This window comes from Podarcis liolepis, assembly GCF_965112155.1.
Source record: "Podarcis liolepis genome assembly, chromosome: 15".
NCBI lineage: Eukaryota > Metazoa > Chordata > Lepidosauria > Squamata > Lacertidae > Podarcis > Podarcis liolepis.
The window spans coordinates 14,763,662-14,780,377 of NC_139566.1; the positions used below are offsets into that span (position 1 = coordinate 14,763,662).

At 48.3% G+C, this 16,716-nt stretch overlaps 1 protein-coding gene across 1 annotated transcript; it reads left to right on the forward strand.

Annotated features, from left to right (window-relative positions):
* Positions 1–1,271: 1,271 nt before the first annotated feature.
* On the forward strand, positions 1,272–16,346 carry CFAP45 (cilia and flagella associated protein 45). Its single transcript, XM_083477802.1, has 12 exons — positions 1,272–1,376; positions 2,692–2,823; positions 4,373–4,506; positions 5,587–5,731; positions 7,644–7,814; positions 9,175–9,353; positions 10,434–10,563; positions 11,819–11,965; positions 12,235–12,348; positions 13,213–13,406; positions 14,727–14,951; positions 16,163–16,346. Exons 1-12 carry the CDS (start codon positions 1,374–1,376, stop codon positions 16,230–16,232), a joined length of 1,644 nt encoding a protein of 547 aa, XP_083333928.1. The 5' UTR covers positions 1,272–1,373; the 3' UTR covers positions 16,233–16,346.
* Positions 16,347–16,716: the final 370 nt, after the last annotated feature.

Sequence of the window (16,716 nt, forward strand, 5' to 3'; positions counted from 1 at the left end):
TTGAGGTACCACTGTACTGCAAAGATATTTGTGTCAGGTTGTGGTGTCCATGTGCCACCTTGTGGCCGCTGCATATGGGAGCAGGAGAATAATAATTGGTATAGCGTTTTTAGAGTTCGAAAGCCCGTCACATGCATTGACTAGTTATCCTGTAAGGTAGGGAAACCTTTTTGGGGCTGGGGGCCATGCTACCCTGGTGGAAAACTGTCAGGGGCCACATTCCATATGTGAATGAGGCCACACGCACAGACTGAAAACACAGAGACTTAGCGTAGCCTGCATACACACCATGCATTTAAAGCACTACCACCCCAGCAAGAATAATGGGAAACGTAATTTACCCCTCAAACAGACTGTATTATTAATGGATTAATGTATTATTATTGCTATTTTAATTTTCTGTTATTTTATTTTATTGAATTTATAAACCACCCTGTACCCGGTATTATTAGCACAATAAGTAAGCATTCGGCATTGTCAGTGTATTTTTATTATTTCATATTTATTTCCTGTATAGGTATAGACAGTGTTTTTTTCTGGGGGGTACACAGGGGTACGCATACCCCTAAACATTTTGTGAATCTAAGTTTGGCCTCATTGAGAGGCCTTATTTCAATGTGAGTAGGAAAATGAGAGTACCCCTAAACATTTTTTTTTAGAAAAGTACTGAGTATAGTTATAGATATCATGCCATCCCAAAGGCTCTGCACAACACACAAGGCCCACTACATATGGCATGGGCATCTCTAACTGGCCTCTAGGCGTCGCTGGACTCCCATCATATCTGGCAAATGGCCTTGCTTGCTTGGGTATGATGGGAATTGGAGTCCCGCAATTCCCTTCCTACTCCACAGCATATTTCTGCTGACTCTTCTTTAGGAAAAGCCGAAGCTCAAGCACACCACCAGCAGGCAGCGTCCGCAAGCGCCACCTCCGCAGTGCCACAGGGCCAGGGCCCGCTTTGCAGGCAGAAGGTCCCGGGTTCAAATCCCCGATGGGGCAGCTCCGGGCAGGACAGGGAATGTGACCCTGCAGAGCAGCTGCCAGTCCGTGCGGACAATGCTGAGCTAAGTGATGGGTCTGATTCAGGGGTAAGTCGTTTTCCTGCGTTCCTCGTGAAGTAGGTACATTGCATTAAGTAAAACGACCCCTGGGAAAAGCCCCCTCCCCCCCCCGCTCAGCCGGGGCTGACTTCTGAGCAGGCGCTCGTGACGTCACTTCCCCGCCCCGGGGAACCCCGCGCTCCTCCCTTGACTACGTTCCCGTTGCCAAGGTGAGACGTGGCGGGCAGGGGAAGGAGGAGGGTTCGGCTGTTTCCATGGCGACGGGTAAACAGGAGGCGGAGCTTCCCGGAGCCGGCAGCGGAGGGCGAGATGGTGAGCGCGGGGCTGAATCTGACCCAAAAAGGGTGCCGGGGCACACGGAAGCCCTTAAGCCCCCTAAGGTTATGTCAGCGTGGCCACTTCATCGGGAGGCGGAGGGGGGAGATGCCTGTTGCTCTAGAGAGACCTCGTTGGAGGGGTTTTAAAATACTTTTATTAAAACTAGTTTAGTCACACAGCAAATAATGCAACAGCAGTGTCCTGGCTGATTAAGCAAGTTTAACTGGGTTTTTAAAAAAATAAAAAACCCCAGTTGAAATGGTTTTTATGAATATAGAAATATATCTCACGTTTAAGCAAACTAATATATTTGTTTAGGTGTCTGCAGAGGGTATATCCTTTTACTGTTTTTCCAAGACATTTGCTTTTATTTTCCATGCTGTTTTTAACTGGTTTGATTGTGTTGTGTACATCACCTTGAGACACATAGGTGGAAGGCAATACAATAATCATCATGATCATCAAGTAATAAATAAATAAATTTAAAAATATAAGTGACTAGCCAGACGGGCTGTGGCTCTGCCCTCCACAGTTGGAGGCAATTATCATCATCATCATTATCATCATCATCATTAGTAGTAGTAGTAGTAGTATACTGCCCTTCATCAAAAGATCAGAGAGCAGTTCACAACATAAAAAATATAACATGAGAAGACAAAATCAAGTACATGATAAAAAAAAAACAAAAAATTCCCCCCTTCCACAACACATTTAAAAGGGCATCGGATGTCCATCAGCCAGAGGCCTGGTTGAAGAGTGCCTAAAAGTATGTTATGAAGATGCCAGGCGAGCCTCCCTGGGGAGAGTATTCCACAATGGGGAGCCACCACAGAAAAGGCCTGTTCTTGTGTTGCCGCCCTCTGGATCTCTTGTGGAAGAGGCGCATGAAAAAGGGCCTCAGATTACGTCTGTGGGCCTGGGTCGATTCATATGGGGAGAGTCGATCCTTGAGGCATTGTGGTCCTGAGCTGTTTAAGGTCAAAACCAGCACTTTGAATTGGGCTCAGAAACTAACTGGCCGCCAATGCAGTCAGGCCAGGCTCAGTGTAATATGCTTGAACCATCTTACCCCCGTGAGCAACCCGGCTGCCGAATTCTGCACCAGCTGAAGTTTCCGAACCATCTACAGAGGCAGCCCTGCGTTTTTGGCCAGCTAAATTCAGTTTAGGATCTCGCAGCTTGTTTCTTAAGAATGATCTTTCTGAATGGGAAAGGCCTGCAAATCATCACACACAAATCCCTTGCATCTTTCCTTTCAGCTCCCCATCACGTATAACTCCAAAATTCTGCCTCTCTTTCCTTCCTGCAGCCGGGCAGTGTATGCTCCTTGGGTGCTACCTCCACCAGCTCCTCGGGCCGGTCCCGCTCACGCTCCCACACCCGCTACAGAACCAAGGCTGCCAGCTCAGAAGTGGATGAGAGCCTCTTTGGGCTTGCCAAGGTGAGGACAGAGGGGAGCAGTGGCTGCTTTGGGCTAAGAGCATCGGCCTGGCATGCAGAAAGTTCCAGACCTTCAATCCCTGACACCTTCATTTAGGGCTGGGAATACCCCAGCCTGAAACACTGGAAAGCTGCTGCCACTATACTGAACTAATGGTCTGACTCAGTAGAAGGCAGATTCCGATGTTCCTCTTTAAATCAGATCTGTGTTTAGAACCAGAAGGACTGAAATAACACTTTATTTTTAGAGGAAAACAATAAAGCACCTGTTTAGCCTGCAGATGCTCTAGGTTTAATCTCCAGAATCTCTGGAGCTGCTTCCAATCTGTGTAGACCAGGTGTTATGTACTGAGTTGAATAGGATCCAAATTGCAGCAGTCTGATTGGTCCTAGGACAATGCAACAGTATGATTGGTCTGCAGGAGGCACCCAATCCAGCTCCAGATAGAAGTGAATCCACAACCTGATTGGCCTACAGGAGAATTCCGGAATTAGCCAATCACGTGCAGCCCATTGTGTAAATAATGTATATAAAGAAGATACTTTGAGGGGACCTCCATTCCTCCTCACCACTATGAGCTGAATAAAGAGCATGAAATCCACTCTCGACTCTGAGTATATTTCACCAGGGATAGCCAATGTGTTGCTCCTCAGAGGTTGCTGGACAACAGCTTCCATCATCCCTCACTACTGGCCATGTTGGCTGGGGCTGGTGGGAATTGTAGGCCAAGACGTACAGAAGGCACCGTGTTGTTTACTGCTGATGTAGATAATTCTGAGCTAGATAGACCAATGGTCTGACTTGTTAAAAGGCAGCTTCTTTTTTCTCTGCAAAATCTCTCCTTTTTAAAATCCCGAATGATGCTCTTCTTGCTCTGAAATCTCCCCTAGCAGCTTAAGCAAAACAACCTTGTATAAAACAGTAGCATTCAGCCATAGAAAAGGGAGCCGTGCCAACACAAAATGGGAACAGTAGCATACAAAACATCACAATGGTTCATATCCAGTGTTGGCACTACTCAGAGTAGCATTGAAATTAATGGGCAACACTAGCTTAGTACCATCAATTTCAGTAGGTCTACTCTGAGTGGAATGAACAGTGAGTTGTATTCAATTGAATCCTACTCAAAGTAGACCCACTGAAATTAATGATATGTCCCTTAACTCCAGCAAGTCTACTCTGAGGAGAACAAACACTTGAATGTACCTGTATCCAATATTTACTGGAGGATTTTGAGAAATATGATCTAGCTATTGGGGTTTTCTGTATTTTCATGTGTGGAATCTGCCTTCTGGTTACCCTGAAGGTGGCTTATAAATATTTTAAATAAAATCAAATAAAGGAAGACTTGATGGTTGGTTTGCTCACGATGGAAGGAACTCAGTGGCTGCTAAAAGGTTCATCCATATCTCGGCTTTTAAGATGGATTACGATTGTCCAAGCGCTGCCAGAAGAGGGAAGCCAAAGCGGGAGGGGGAGGGAGAGGGAGGCTGGTAGCATTCCTGCCAAGCATCCGTGAACATTTCTGATGCCACCTTCCTTCTTGCAGAATGTTAACCTGTCCCGCACTGGCAGCCCCATCGTGGTGCTTCGAGATGTGGACTCGGCCAGGAAGTCCCTGGGCTGGGGCCACAAGCCGGAGACAATCCGTCTCATCACTCGGGACCTCATCCGGGACCTCATGTAAGCTCTCTAGAACAAGGGCTAGGCACTCCCCTCCACAGTTGAAGGCACTGCCCCTCTGAACGGCGGTTGCCAGGAATTCACTAAATATCACATGGGGTGCCATCTCTACTGTCTTTCCAGTACCTGCTGAAGACCTTCCTCTTCCAATAAGCCTTTGATGTTGAGTTCTTCCCCAGCCTGCATCTGTATTGGAATCATTTTAACAATCTTTTTTTGAAAGACGTTTTATCACCTGTTCTTTGCTGCCCTGGGATCCTTTGGGAGGAAGGGTGGGATATACCTCGTATAAACAAATACACTGGAAGGGTGGAAGGCAGGGAGATCAGCAGCGGGTGGAGCCAGAGTTAATAATAGGCAGAGCCGCTCCCTGATTGGTTGTAAGTCAGACAGGTAGGGACCGGCTGAGAGCAGATAGGTTGGTGGGGCAGTGCCCTTTGGCCCTAACGGACCAGCCTTCAGCGGCACAAAGCAGGGCCCGTGAGGGTTGTGTCACAGAGGGTGGCTCTTCTCTGTCCCCCGGGACCTGAGGTTCTTTGTTAGGAAATGTTTGGGTAGGTTTCCAGGCGTACCTGAAGGAGTGTCTCCACCCCCATCGTTCAGCCAGGACACTGAGGTCCAGCTCCGAGGGCCTTCTGGCTTTTCCCTCCCTGCGAGAAGTGAAGTTACAGGGAATCAGGCAGAGGGTCTTCTTGGTGGTGGCACCCTCCTGTGGAACACCCATCAGATGTCAAGGAAATAAAGAATTATATGACCTTCAATAGACATCTGAAGGCACTCCTGTATCAGGAAGTTTTTAACGTCTGGTGTTCTATTGTGTCTTTGTATATTCTGTTGGAATCTGCCTGGAGTGGCTGGGGCAGCCCAGTCAGATATTATTATTATTATTATTAACCAAAGGGTGCTTGGGGTGAGGCTAAGAGCTCCTCCCCCTTTTCCTTTTTTAAAATGAAAGATGAAATTATTCTCCCGGTATCAGATTTGGCAGTTCTGTGGAATCCTGGCCTAGTCCAGCTTGCGATCCCCCTTCCAAATGGAGAGATGAAATCACCATCTTCTTCCTCTCTCTCACATGCCCAGTGTGCCCAAACTCGACCCGTCTGGAGAGTCCCTGATCATAAGCCCCGAGGACTTCCAGCGCATCAAAGACTCGTCCCGTGTCTTCACCAAGGAGGAGCGCGAAGCTCAGAAAGCAGCCCTCAAAGCAGAGCGAGAAGCCACCATCGTACGTAAGGCTGTCCTTGTCATGGCAGAGAATGTTGTTGTTTTTAAATGGCATTTATCTCCTGCCTTTCTTCTAGGGAGCTCAGGACAGGACACGTTAAGCTCCCCGTTTTATTCTCACAACACTGCTTAGAGGTTTCGTTGCAATCAAGCGGTATATAAATTTTGTTAAATAAATAAATTGAAAGTCCTGCGAAGCAGATAAGGCTATGTGTGTTAGAGAGCGACTGACCCAAGTGCACTCTGTAAAGCTTCCCGGCTGAGTTAAGATTTGAACCTGGATCTCCTCAGCGCTCTGAACCATTTTACCACGCTGCTTCTGCCCCCAGAGCAAAGACATCTGCCCCCTTAACGCAGCTGTTCCAGTCCTGGCCTCAGATAATCATCCGACAGTCTTCTGTAACAAATCAGCAGCGACATTCTATGCTCCCTCAAGGTTCTGAACAGTCTCTGGGGGGCAGTCCCACAAAGGTTTGCTGCAGTAGTCTAATTAGGAAGTCACCGGTGCACGGGGGTCACTGGTCAGGTCTCTTGGTTGTCTCCACTGTTGGTCCTACTTAGAGTAGGCCCGCTGAAATTCATCAGCAGGAGTACCTTGGGTCCATCAATATCAATGGATCCACTCTTAAGTGGAATGTAGGTAGATACTGCAGATGTAACTGAGATACCAGCCAAAGTAGATTTGACTTATTTGTTAATTAAAAACATTCATCGCTTTTTACAAAAGGGACTCAGAGCACCTTACAAAGGTTTAAAATACAAAAATGTCATGCATATAAACAGAGGAGGTCTACATCACAGGAAAAGCCTTTTCCCAGCCGGAAATCTCAGGTAGGCACCATTGCCATTATAAGAGAACAAGGGAGGCATTCATGGTGAATTCTGGCACCTCTTTTTCTTGGAAAAACAGCATCGCTAAAAGTCTTCATCCACTGAAAGCATAGCAAAGAAATACACATATCCTTCCCCCACCATACTAAAGGATGGATACCGGGATAGGATAATAAATAAATAAATGAATAAATCTCTATTTGAAAACCAAAAGCCCGGAAGAGCAAAAAAAATGTCTTGGCCCGGTATTGAAGAGCTAAAACGTTGCTGATTCCTCTTTTTATTTGTGGCATAAAACAAAGACATGAGAAATGACTATGTTTGCGATTACTTTGTAAGCCACCCTGGAAAGATTTTATTGACAGGCAGTATATAAATCTTTAAGCCATGCGGGTGGAACCTCCAGGCTGTGGTCCAGTCTTGGCCTTCCAGGGGGTCCAGTTTGGCCCGCAAGGCTGTTTCTCTCAAACCATGCCCATCTGTCGATCACCTGACATCACTGGTGATGTCAGTTGATTGACAGGTGGGCCTGGGGGTTCAGTACTTCCAGGCGCTGTCTTGCTAGCACATTCCCGGTGGAACCATGATGATAGCAGAGGATTGGTGAGTGGGTGGCCCCTCCCACCTGTCAAAGTTGGGTGGGAGGAGATATAGTCCTGGCCCACGCAGCCACCCCCCCCGTGTTAACCTAAGTAAGTAAGTAAATCAATAAAGAGAGAACCATTTACAGTGGTGCCTCGCAAGATGAAATTAATTCGTTCTGCGAGTTTTTTTGTCTAGCGAATTTTTCGTCTTGCGAAGCACGGTGTCGGAAAAGTTTTGGAAAAGCTTCAAAAATCACCAAAAACCTCAAAAAAAACGGTGTTAAGAAAAAGGAAACAAACTTGCAAGACGTTTTGGTCTTGCGAAGCAAGCCCATAGGGAAATTCGTCTTGCGAAGCAGCTCAAAAACGGCAAAACCCTTTCGTCTAGCGAGTTTTTCGTCTTGCGGGGCACCACTGTACAGCCCCAGAGTGGCCTGCCCAACCCTGGTGGCAAGATGCACCCCGTCTGCTTCTCCCTCTCATCTTCCCTTCCCCCAGGTTGCCGTGAACGAGCGGAAGAAATCCATGAAGCTAAAGGAGATCTTGCGGAAGAAGAATGAAAAGCTGAACGACCTGGAAGAGGAGGCCAGGGAGAGGGCCCAGTACCTGCTGCAGCGAGCCGCCAACATGCGCATGGAGCAGGAAGATGAGATCAAATCTCTTGGCGAGGTGAGGGAGCGAGAAGTGGCGGTTCCCCTTGGGGCAGCCTCATATTTATTTTGTTTTATTTTAAAATTTTTATTTATACTTTTCAGGTTTATACATTTCATTAATTTACAATCATTTTAACATTTCAAAGCTTGACTACCTTCCCCCTCTTTCTGCGGTTCCTTAAATTTATTTTCAAATATCTTCTGCATATCCAAATTCATTCAATTTGCTCATTTAATTATCTACTTTAAAAATATACTCTTATCAAACTGCAGGTTGTTACAATAATCCTGCCAATGTTTTTATCCGTTTGCAATTTATCTGTAAATATTCAATAAACCATTTCCATTCTTTTATAAAAAAGTTTGTTATTGCCATTTCTGCATATTCCATAAGTTTTTGTATCCATTTTGGGGGCGAGTAGCATTCTTGCTGCTGCTGCTGCTGTAGTAAGGTAAAGGTAAAAAGGGACCCCTGACCATTAGGTCCAACCGTGGCCGACTCTGGGGTTGTGGCACTCATCTCGCTTTATTGGCCGAGGGAGCCGGCGTACAGCTTCCGGGTCATGTGGCCAGCATGACTAAGCTGCTTCTGGCGAACCAGAGCAGCGCACGGAAACGCTGTTTACCTTCCCGCTGAAGCGGTACCTATTTATCTACTTGCACTTTTGAGGTGCTTTCGAACTGCTAGATTGGCAGGAGCAGGGACCGAGCAACGGGCGCTCACCCCGTCGCGGGGATTCAAACCACTGACCTTCTGATCAGCAAGTCCTAGGCTCTGTGGTTTAACCCACAGCGCCACCCTGTCCCTGCTGCTGTAGTAGCATACATAAATGAATTTCTATACAATTTAGGTAGCTTTGTCCCTATAATTCCCAAAAGAAAAGCAGCCTCCTATTTCACATCTCTCCCTGTTGGCACAGGGGGACAGGAATTCCATGTAGGGGAGTGAAGCAGAGGCATATGGGGCCCCTCTGCCCCTCCTTCATGGAAGAAAGCGCTGCCAGTGTCTAGCAGCCATGATGACTATGTTCTACTTCCCACAGGAAGTAGTGCTTGTCTGCCACTGGGTGCAGTGATGGCCACCAACTAGGATGGCTTCAACTTGGACGGAGGACTGGGCAAATTCATGGAGGCTGTCAATAGCTACTAGCCAGAACAGCTATTCTGCCTCTGCTGCCTGCAGCTGCATATTGGTTGCTGATAACTGTTGCGCTCAGGTTCTCTTCCAAGAGTGGATTTATTTAACCGCTGGCTTCTGCACCTTCCAAGGTGGAACTGCTGGGATCTGGGCAAAAAGAGGGCTGGAGCTCAGCTCCAGATGAAGCCCCGCGTGTTCATTTCGGCCCACGGCAGCAGCTCCCTTCCGCTCTTTGCAGATCATCCTGGAGGCCAAATGCCATGCCATCCGCGATGCCCAGATCCTGGAGAAGAGGCAGATTGAGAAGGAGATGAACGAGGAGGAGATGCGGCTGGCCAAGATGATGGAGGCGGAGAGGCAGAAGGTCGGCATGATGCAGGATGAGCTGGAACGGAAGAGGAAGGAGGAGAAGTACAGGTGAGAGCCTTCTGTGCGGCTTCTGGCCAAGGGGTTTCGTTGTAGCTCAGTGGTGGAGCATCAATGCAGCGTTGCCTTCCCTGCACCGCAGGTACAATATGCAGCAGCGTGAGTTAAAAGGGGCACACCCCTGGAGAATCAGAGCCTCCCTCTCAAACTGTATAAGAGGCCACTGAGCTGTGAGTCAGGAAGTCCCTGGTTTGGGTCTCCCCTCTGCTGTGAAGTTGCTACGTGGCCTTAGGCACAAGCGACGCTGACACAAAACCCCACACATACATTAAGTAAAATAGAAACATTGCCACCTGACCCCCACCCCCAACTCACGATTTCTCCCTCCACTTCTTTCCCCCTTTTTCTTCCTAATGTAAGACTAATGTCTCAACAAATGAAACTGATCCGTAGAAAATGTAACTTGAAAAAAGAGACATTGCACATACTTTTGTAAACCAAGAAATCTTTAACAAAAGTAATAAGTAAATAAATAAAGGAGACCTGCTTCTCTAAAGACACTGGTCTGAAAGTTGTCTGCAGTGTCACCATATATGGAAGAAGGTTCCTTTAAGCCTGCAATCCCTCTAACAATTAGAATCAGAGTCAATTGAGATGTGGGGCAATCTCACTGGCATGAAATGCCCCCTAAGAAGAAATTTAGTGAGGTCTCTCTTATCCTGGCAGAGACAGATTTCAAAGGTTTCTTTGTGCACAAACAGTTCCATTGCAGGTTGATAATGTCATATCCAAGGTCAGAGGGTCTTACCACTCAAAATATTGCCACCCTCAGCTTCTATCCGTGACCTACACAATAAGGAAACAAAATCGAAGGAACAAAATAAGGAAACAATTGAAAGAACTTTAACAAAGGTTCCTTCAGTTGTGGCCAAATTTTTGCATACCTGGGAAATCGTATCTGGCTTCAACAAGAAATACGTCAACAGATTAACGTGATACCACAACTACCTAAGATTGGGAACCTTGGCCACAATTGGTTCCCTGCACAGAGGAATACCATTCCTTAGGCCTCTCTGTGCCGTCAGAACCCATTTGCTCCAAAGGAAAATTCCTCCTTCACCTGATTCTCAGGGGGAAGCGTCTCCTCCTCGAGCAGATACAGAAGAACGAAGAGATGCGTTCCGTGAAGTCCGAGCAGCGAGACCAAGAGGCACAGGAGATGCTGGAGTACCTGGAGAGGCTGCAGTTTGAAGACGAGAGGGTAAGGGGGCAGGGCTGTAGCTGAGGGGCAGAGCACCTGCACCGAATGCAGAAGACCCGCAGTTCGGTCCCCAGCAGCACCTCCAGTTTGCCAAAAGGATCAGTCAGCACAGAAGCGTGAGGTTATTTCTGCCTGAGATCCTGGAAAGCTGCTGCGAGTCTGAGCAGACAAAGTTGAGCTGGTTGGACAAAGAGCTTGGGACGGGGCAGCAGTCCTTCTGGTAAGAATTGGGGAGTTACACATTTGGAGGAGGCCATAGGTCAGTGGTAGAGCACCTGCTTTGCATGCAGAAGGTCCCAGCTCTCCAGGTAGGGATGGGAATGCCCTCTGCCCCAAACCCTGGAGAAGAGAAGTGCCAGCTTCTCCATACGACTGAGGGGGCCCCACATGCACAATGTTTCCCAGTAGGTTTCCTAGCACAATTCAAAGTGTTGGTGCTGACCATTAGAGCCCGAAACGGCCTCAGCCTAGTATACCTGAAGGAGCATCTCAACCCCAATAATTCTGCCCGGACACTGAGGTCCAGCGGCAAGGGCTTTCTGGTGGTTTCATCACTGCGAGATATGAGGCTACAGGGAACCAGGCAGAGGGTCTTCTCGGCAGTGGTGCCGGCCCTGTGGAATGCCCTCCCATCAGATGTCAAGGAAATAAAAACTGACTTTTAGAAGACATCTGAAGGTAGCCCTGTTCAGGGAAGTTGTTAATGGTTGATGTTTTATTATTCTGTTGGGAGCCACCCAGAGTGGGTGGGGAAACCCAGCCAGATGGGTGAGGTATAAATAAATTATTATTATTATTATTATTATTATTATTATTATTATTATTATTATCCTGACATTGTGTGCTGGGCCCTCTGAATATTGAGGGCCTATATTGCCTCAGCCCCCAGGAGCAGGTGCCTTTGCAGAAGAGCAACAGTGTAGACCAGTCTTTCTCTACCTTGGGTCCCCAGATATTCTTGAACTACAACTCCCATCATCCCTGGCCACCCTGGTTAGGAGTGATGGGAGTTGTAGTCCAACGGCATCTCAGAACCCAAGGCTGAGAAAGGCAGACCTCAGAAGCATGGGGAAACCACCAAAAGTGCCTCAGTCAGAAGATCTCTGTGACTGAGGAGACCAGAAGGAACCGGCGGTATTTCAGGCCCACGTTTTGTCCAAGTAGACCCCTCAGGAATCACGGACGTGGCCTGACGTAGCTGGACCCAACCCACGGTTAACAAGGATGCTTAGCGACTCTTCCGGCTCTCCTCCAGGAAATGGAGCGCAGGAGGAGGGAGCAGCTGCGTTTGCAGGCCGAGATCAGGCGCGTCAACGATGAGAACGAGAAGCGCAAACAGGAAATGTTGGAGCAGGAGAAGATGGCCGACCGGCGGGTGCTGGAGTACCAGAGGAAGAAGATGGTATGTGGTGGTGGCAGGGCATGTGGGCAGGGAGAGGGCACCGCTGGGGAAGAAAAAGCGCCTGGGCAAATTTCAGGTACAGCGGAAAACATTCCCAGAGCCAACTCCCTCCTGCCTCGGCCTCCTCTTGGCTAGGGATGGGCTAGTCAGGCTGGGCCAGTTTCGCGTATGTTCATAAGTCTGCTTGCACCAACCTGTGACTTTGTTTAAATATATATTTTTAAAACTTTGTGAAAATTTACATATATATATATTTTGTACCCCGCCAGGAACGGGAGGCCGAGTTTGAGGCTGAGCAGGAGAAAATCCGCCGGGAAAAGGAGATGGAGACTGCCCGGCTAAGGGCGCTGCAGGAGAAAGCCCAGGATCACCAAGCAGAGCAGGTGTGGCTCAGGGGTGCATTCTTAAAGCACGAAACGGGGCCGGGAGTGCAGGTCATAAAATTGTAGCGTTAGAAGGAACCCCCAAGGGTCATCCAATCTAACCCTCTGCGATGCAGAAATCTCAGCTTAAGCATCCGTGACAGATGGCCACCCAACCTCTGCTTAAAAACCTCCAAGGAAGGAGAGTCCACAACCTACCGAGGGAGTCTTTCCCACTGTTGAACAGCTCTTCCTGTCAGAAAGGTTTTCCGTATGTTTAGTCGGAATCTCCTTTGTTGTAACTTGAAGCCACTAGTTCGAGTCCTACCTTCCAGAGTAGGAGAAAACAAACTTGCTCCCTCTTCCACGTGACAGCACTTTAGAGATTTAAAGATGGCTATCGTATCTCCTCTTAGTCTCCTCCTCTCCAGGCTAAACTTCCCTAGCTCTTTCGACCAGTGAATGGATAAAGTGGACAGCCCACAGTTAGACAATGCTGTTCATTTATTCACCTGTTTATTCTGAAGTATCGATACCAGTGGCAGCATGGTGGTTAGAGCAGAGGAGGGAATTCCGTTTGGCTGTTTGACAGCGGACTGCCTTGGAAGGCGGCAAACTCTCCTTCGCTGGAGCTTTTCAAACAGAGGTTGGGTGGCCATCTGTCAGGGATTCTTTAGCTGTGATTCCTGCATTGCAGGGGGTTGGAATGGATGACCCTTGATTCTAACGATAACAATAATAAATAGTAATGTATTACCAGGGAAGCACAGTGCTCCTCTCCCTGTCTCTCTTCTGAAATATGATAAGAGTCTCTCCCAGGCATCGCCACACACAGCACCTCACGGCCCAACCAACTCCCCCTGCTTCCCTTCCTTTTCCCTCCAGGATGCCCTGAGGGCCAAGCGTAACCAGGAGGCCACCGAACGGGAGTGGCGCCGGAAGGAGAAGGACGCGGCGCACAAGAAGGCCCAGACGGAAGCCATGCTGAAACAGAGCCGCTTGGAGCAGGTGGCCCACAAGGAGCACACCTTGGCTGTCCAGGTGCAGCGGGACCGGGCCGAGTTCGAGAGGATCGTCAGGTAGGGAAGCGGGCTGCTTGGCAATGCGTGGAGGGGCTGTGGCGCAGGGGTAGAGGCCCTGCTGTGATAGGATGCGTACAAAACAGACGCCTTTTGGAATAATAATTTTCCAAACCCATGAATACAATTCAAAGCTTTACTAACCAGAACTTCTTCAAAACAGGTGCAAAGACAATCAATGATACACCCAGAAAGTTGTATAAAGCATATGCATATCCAAGCATGGGTTTATTCTTCTTCAAAATAGAACATAATTGCAATCAGAACAAAAACCAAAGCTCTGTTTCCCTCATAGCCTGCATTAGCCTGTATCCAGCTTAAGGCTATTTGGTCCTGGAGAGGCATCATTAGCACATCCTTTGTTCTCTGTGGCTTCCAGAGAATAACTAACAGGCAACAAACACCCATCAAGATGGAGATTTTCAAGTAAATACGTTACTCACATGATCTAAGGTTAAACACTCGCGTGAAAGAGCAGAGAACGCCAGCAGCTAATTATCAACCTGTTAGAGCTCAGAGAGCTTCAATGGAATTTTTCAATATTAAACTCTTGGCAATATACATACAGGTATTTCTCTTTTTCAGTGTGCAATTAAACAATTATACTTTACAGGGTCTTTCTTGCTATAAGGCAGCTTCCTATATTCCTATTTGCAAGATTATCTTGTATATAATCATTGTGGACTGCCACAAGGCAGTGCTTGCATCACAAGCTTCCCCATCCCTGCTCTGGCCTTCTGCAGATGGTTGCACTGCAACACAGCCGGGGTCAGGATAGCAGCTCCCTCTTCCCGCAAGGTGCCTGAATCCTGCTGCCAGAATTCCCAGTTTTAAGACAGAGCTGGGGAATAGGATCCAGCCAGCAGGCAGGATCCTGACTTCCCTGCCCTCCTGAGGATCATTTTGGCAGGTGGATGCAGCCTCCCACCTGCCAGTCACCTGACATCACAACGATGTCAGGTGAGCCAAAACACAACAAAATTTACTGGTGGGCATGGTGGGGTACAAATAATAAAACTATCCCTATTATTATGGCTCACACTGAACCTACAAAGATACATCCTTTGTGCTGCCTCCTTCAATTCAGGCTTAAGATGGCAGGTATTGGACCGTAGCAATATCTGATTTTAAGATAAAATCACACACACTCAACACACATTCTCGAAATTTGCCCACCTCTGGAAATCAATGCAATCTTTGTCTCTCTTTTTTTGATGGGGGTGTTTGCCACATACTAACCCCTGCAATTGGTCGGGTTAAATGCTTCCAGACTTAGTCAAGCACACTCACTAACTCATTTTGTTGCCTCCCCTGCCCCAGAATCCAACAGGAGCAGATTGAGAAGGAGCGGAAAGAGCACGAGAAGCGTGTGGCTCTTCAGCAGACCCACGCGGACGAGATCCGGCGCCAGGTGCGCGAGCACCAGCAGAAGCAGGTCCAGGAGCGCATCGCCATCTTCGAGGAGGGCAAGAGGCTCAAGGAAGAAGCCCGCCGGCGCAGCGAGCGCCTCAACGAGATCAAGCGCAAGAAGCTCGACGAGCTCCGGTGAGGCTGCGCGACGACCCCTGACTCCCCCGTGACCCATTGTCCACGTTTGCCAGGGATCTGAATCCGTTGCACTTTGCAAAGTCTGGTTTCCTCAGCTCACCCTCCCCACCCCTGCTATGATTGCATCATGCACGAGGTGCAATTTCAACTGTACGTGGTTGCAGGCAGGCTGGTTGAAATTGCTCAAGTTAAATCCTAAGCAAAGTTTACTATGAATCAGCAGCTTTTTGCACCTGGTCTGCCTGGGGTTACCTAAATAGCTTTTAAATCATGGGTAGGCAAGCTAAGGGACGCGGGTGGTGCTGTGGGTTAAACCACAGAACCTAGGACTTGCCGATCAGAAGGTCGGCGGTTCGAATCCCCGTGACGGGGTGAGCTCCCGTTGTCCAGTCCCAGCTCCTGCCAACCTAGCAGTTTGAAAGCCCGTCAAAGTGCAAGTAGATAAATAGGTACCACTCTGGCGGAAAGGTAAACGGCGTTTCCATGTGCTGCTCTGATTCACCAGAAGCGGCTTAGTCATGCTGGCTACATGACCCGGAAGCTGCCTGCGGGCAAACGCCGGCTCCCTCAGTCTATAGAGCGAGATGAGCGCGCAACCTCAGAGTCGGTCACGACTGGACCTAACGGTCAGGGGACCCTTTACCTTTACCTAGGCAAACTAAGGCCCGGGGGCCGGATGCGGCCCAATCGCCTTCTCAGTCCAGCCCGCGGACGGTCCAGGAATCAGCATGTTTTTACATGAGTAGAATGTGTCCTGTTATTTAAAATGCATCTCTGGGTTATTTGTGGGGGATAGGAATTTGTTCATTTATTTATTTTTTTCAAAATATAGTCCGGCCTCCCACAAGGTGAGAGGGACAGTGGACCAGCCTCCTGCTGAAAAAGTTTGCTGACCCCTGTTAAACTGTGTGCTTTGCTTGGTGGTCAGCTCCTGGGCTCTGGGAGTACAGGGACATCTCTGTCTCTCTATTTCTCTCCCCCCCCCCCCCCCGCCAAGCACATGAGCGGACCCAAGGGTTTGGGTATACACGATTTTCATGTATACATGGAACACTTGGAACTGAACCTCCACGTAAGATTCAAATGTGCTACACAGGCAGCGACCGATTTACACTCATCTGGTTGGCGTTCTTGCACAGCACTGACGCGAGGATGGACTGCGTGCCCTCTAGTGACCAGCGTTTCCTTCTTCTCTTTCTTCTTTGCAGTGCTGCTGGCCTCCCTGAGAAGTACTGTGCCCAGGTGGAGCGCAAGGCCTATGTCCAGTCAGTGCACTGAGTGGGGGAAGAGCCTCCATCACCCACAACACCTTGTAGACTGTCTACGTGTAGCCTAGATTTTCTATTTTCTTACTTTCCAAGAGCATTTTATGAATAGACCTATTTCTGGATACATCTGTGTGGATTTGTGTTTTGCTTTGTTTTATTTCCTCTCTTCCCTTTCAGGGCATGACCAGAAGTTCACGGAGCCATTGGCCCCTTAATTAGGAAGGGTCAAATCTGTCATTGTCAGTTTCTAATCCCCCCACCCCAACCATGTAAGCGTATTTCTCCACATTTCCACCTCTGTTTGTGATTTATTTATTTTGTAGGGTGTTAGAATCATAGAATCATAGAATCATAGAGTTGGAAGAGACCACAAGGGCCATCGAGTCCAACCCCCTGCCAAGCAGGAAACACCATCAGAGCACTCCTGACATATGGTTGTCAAGCCTCTGCTTAAAGACCTCCAAAGTAGGAGACTCCACCACACTCCTTGGCAG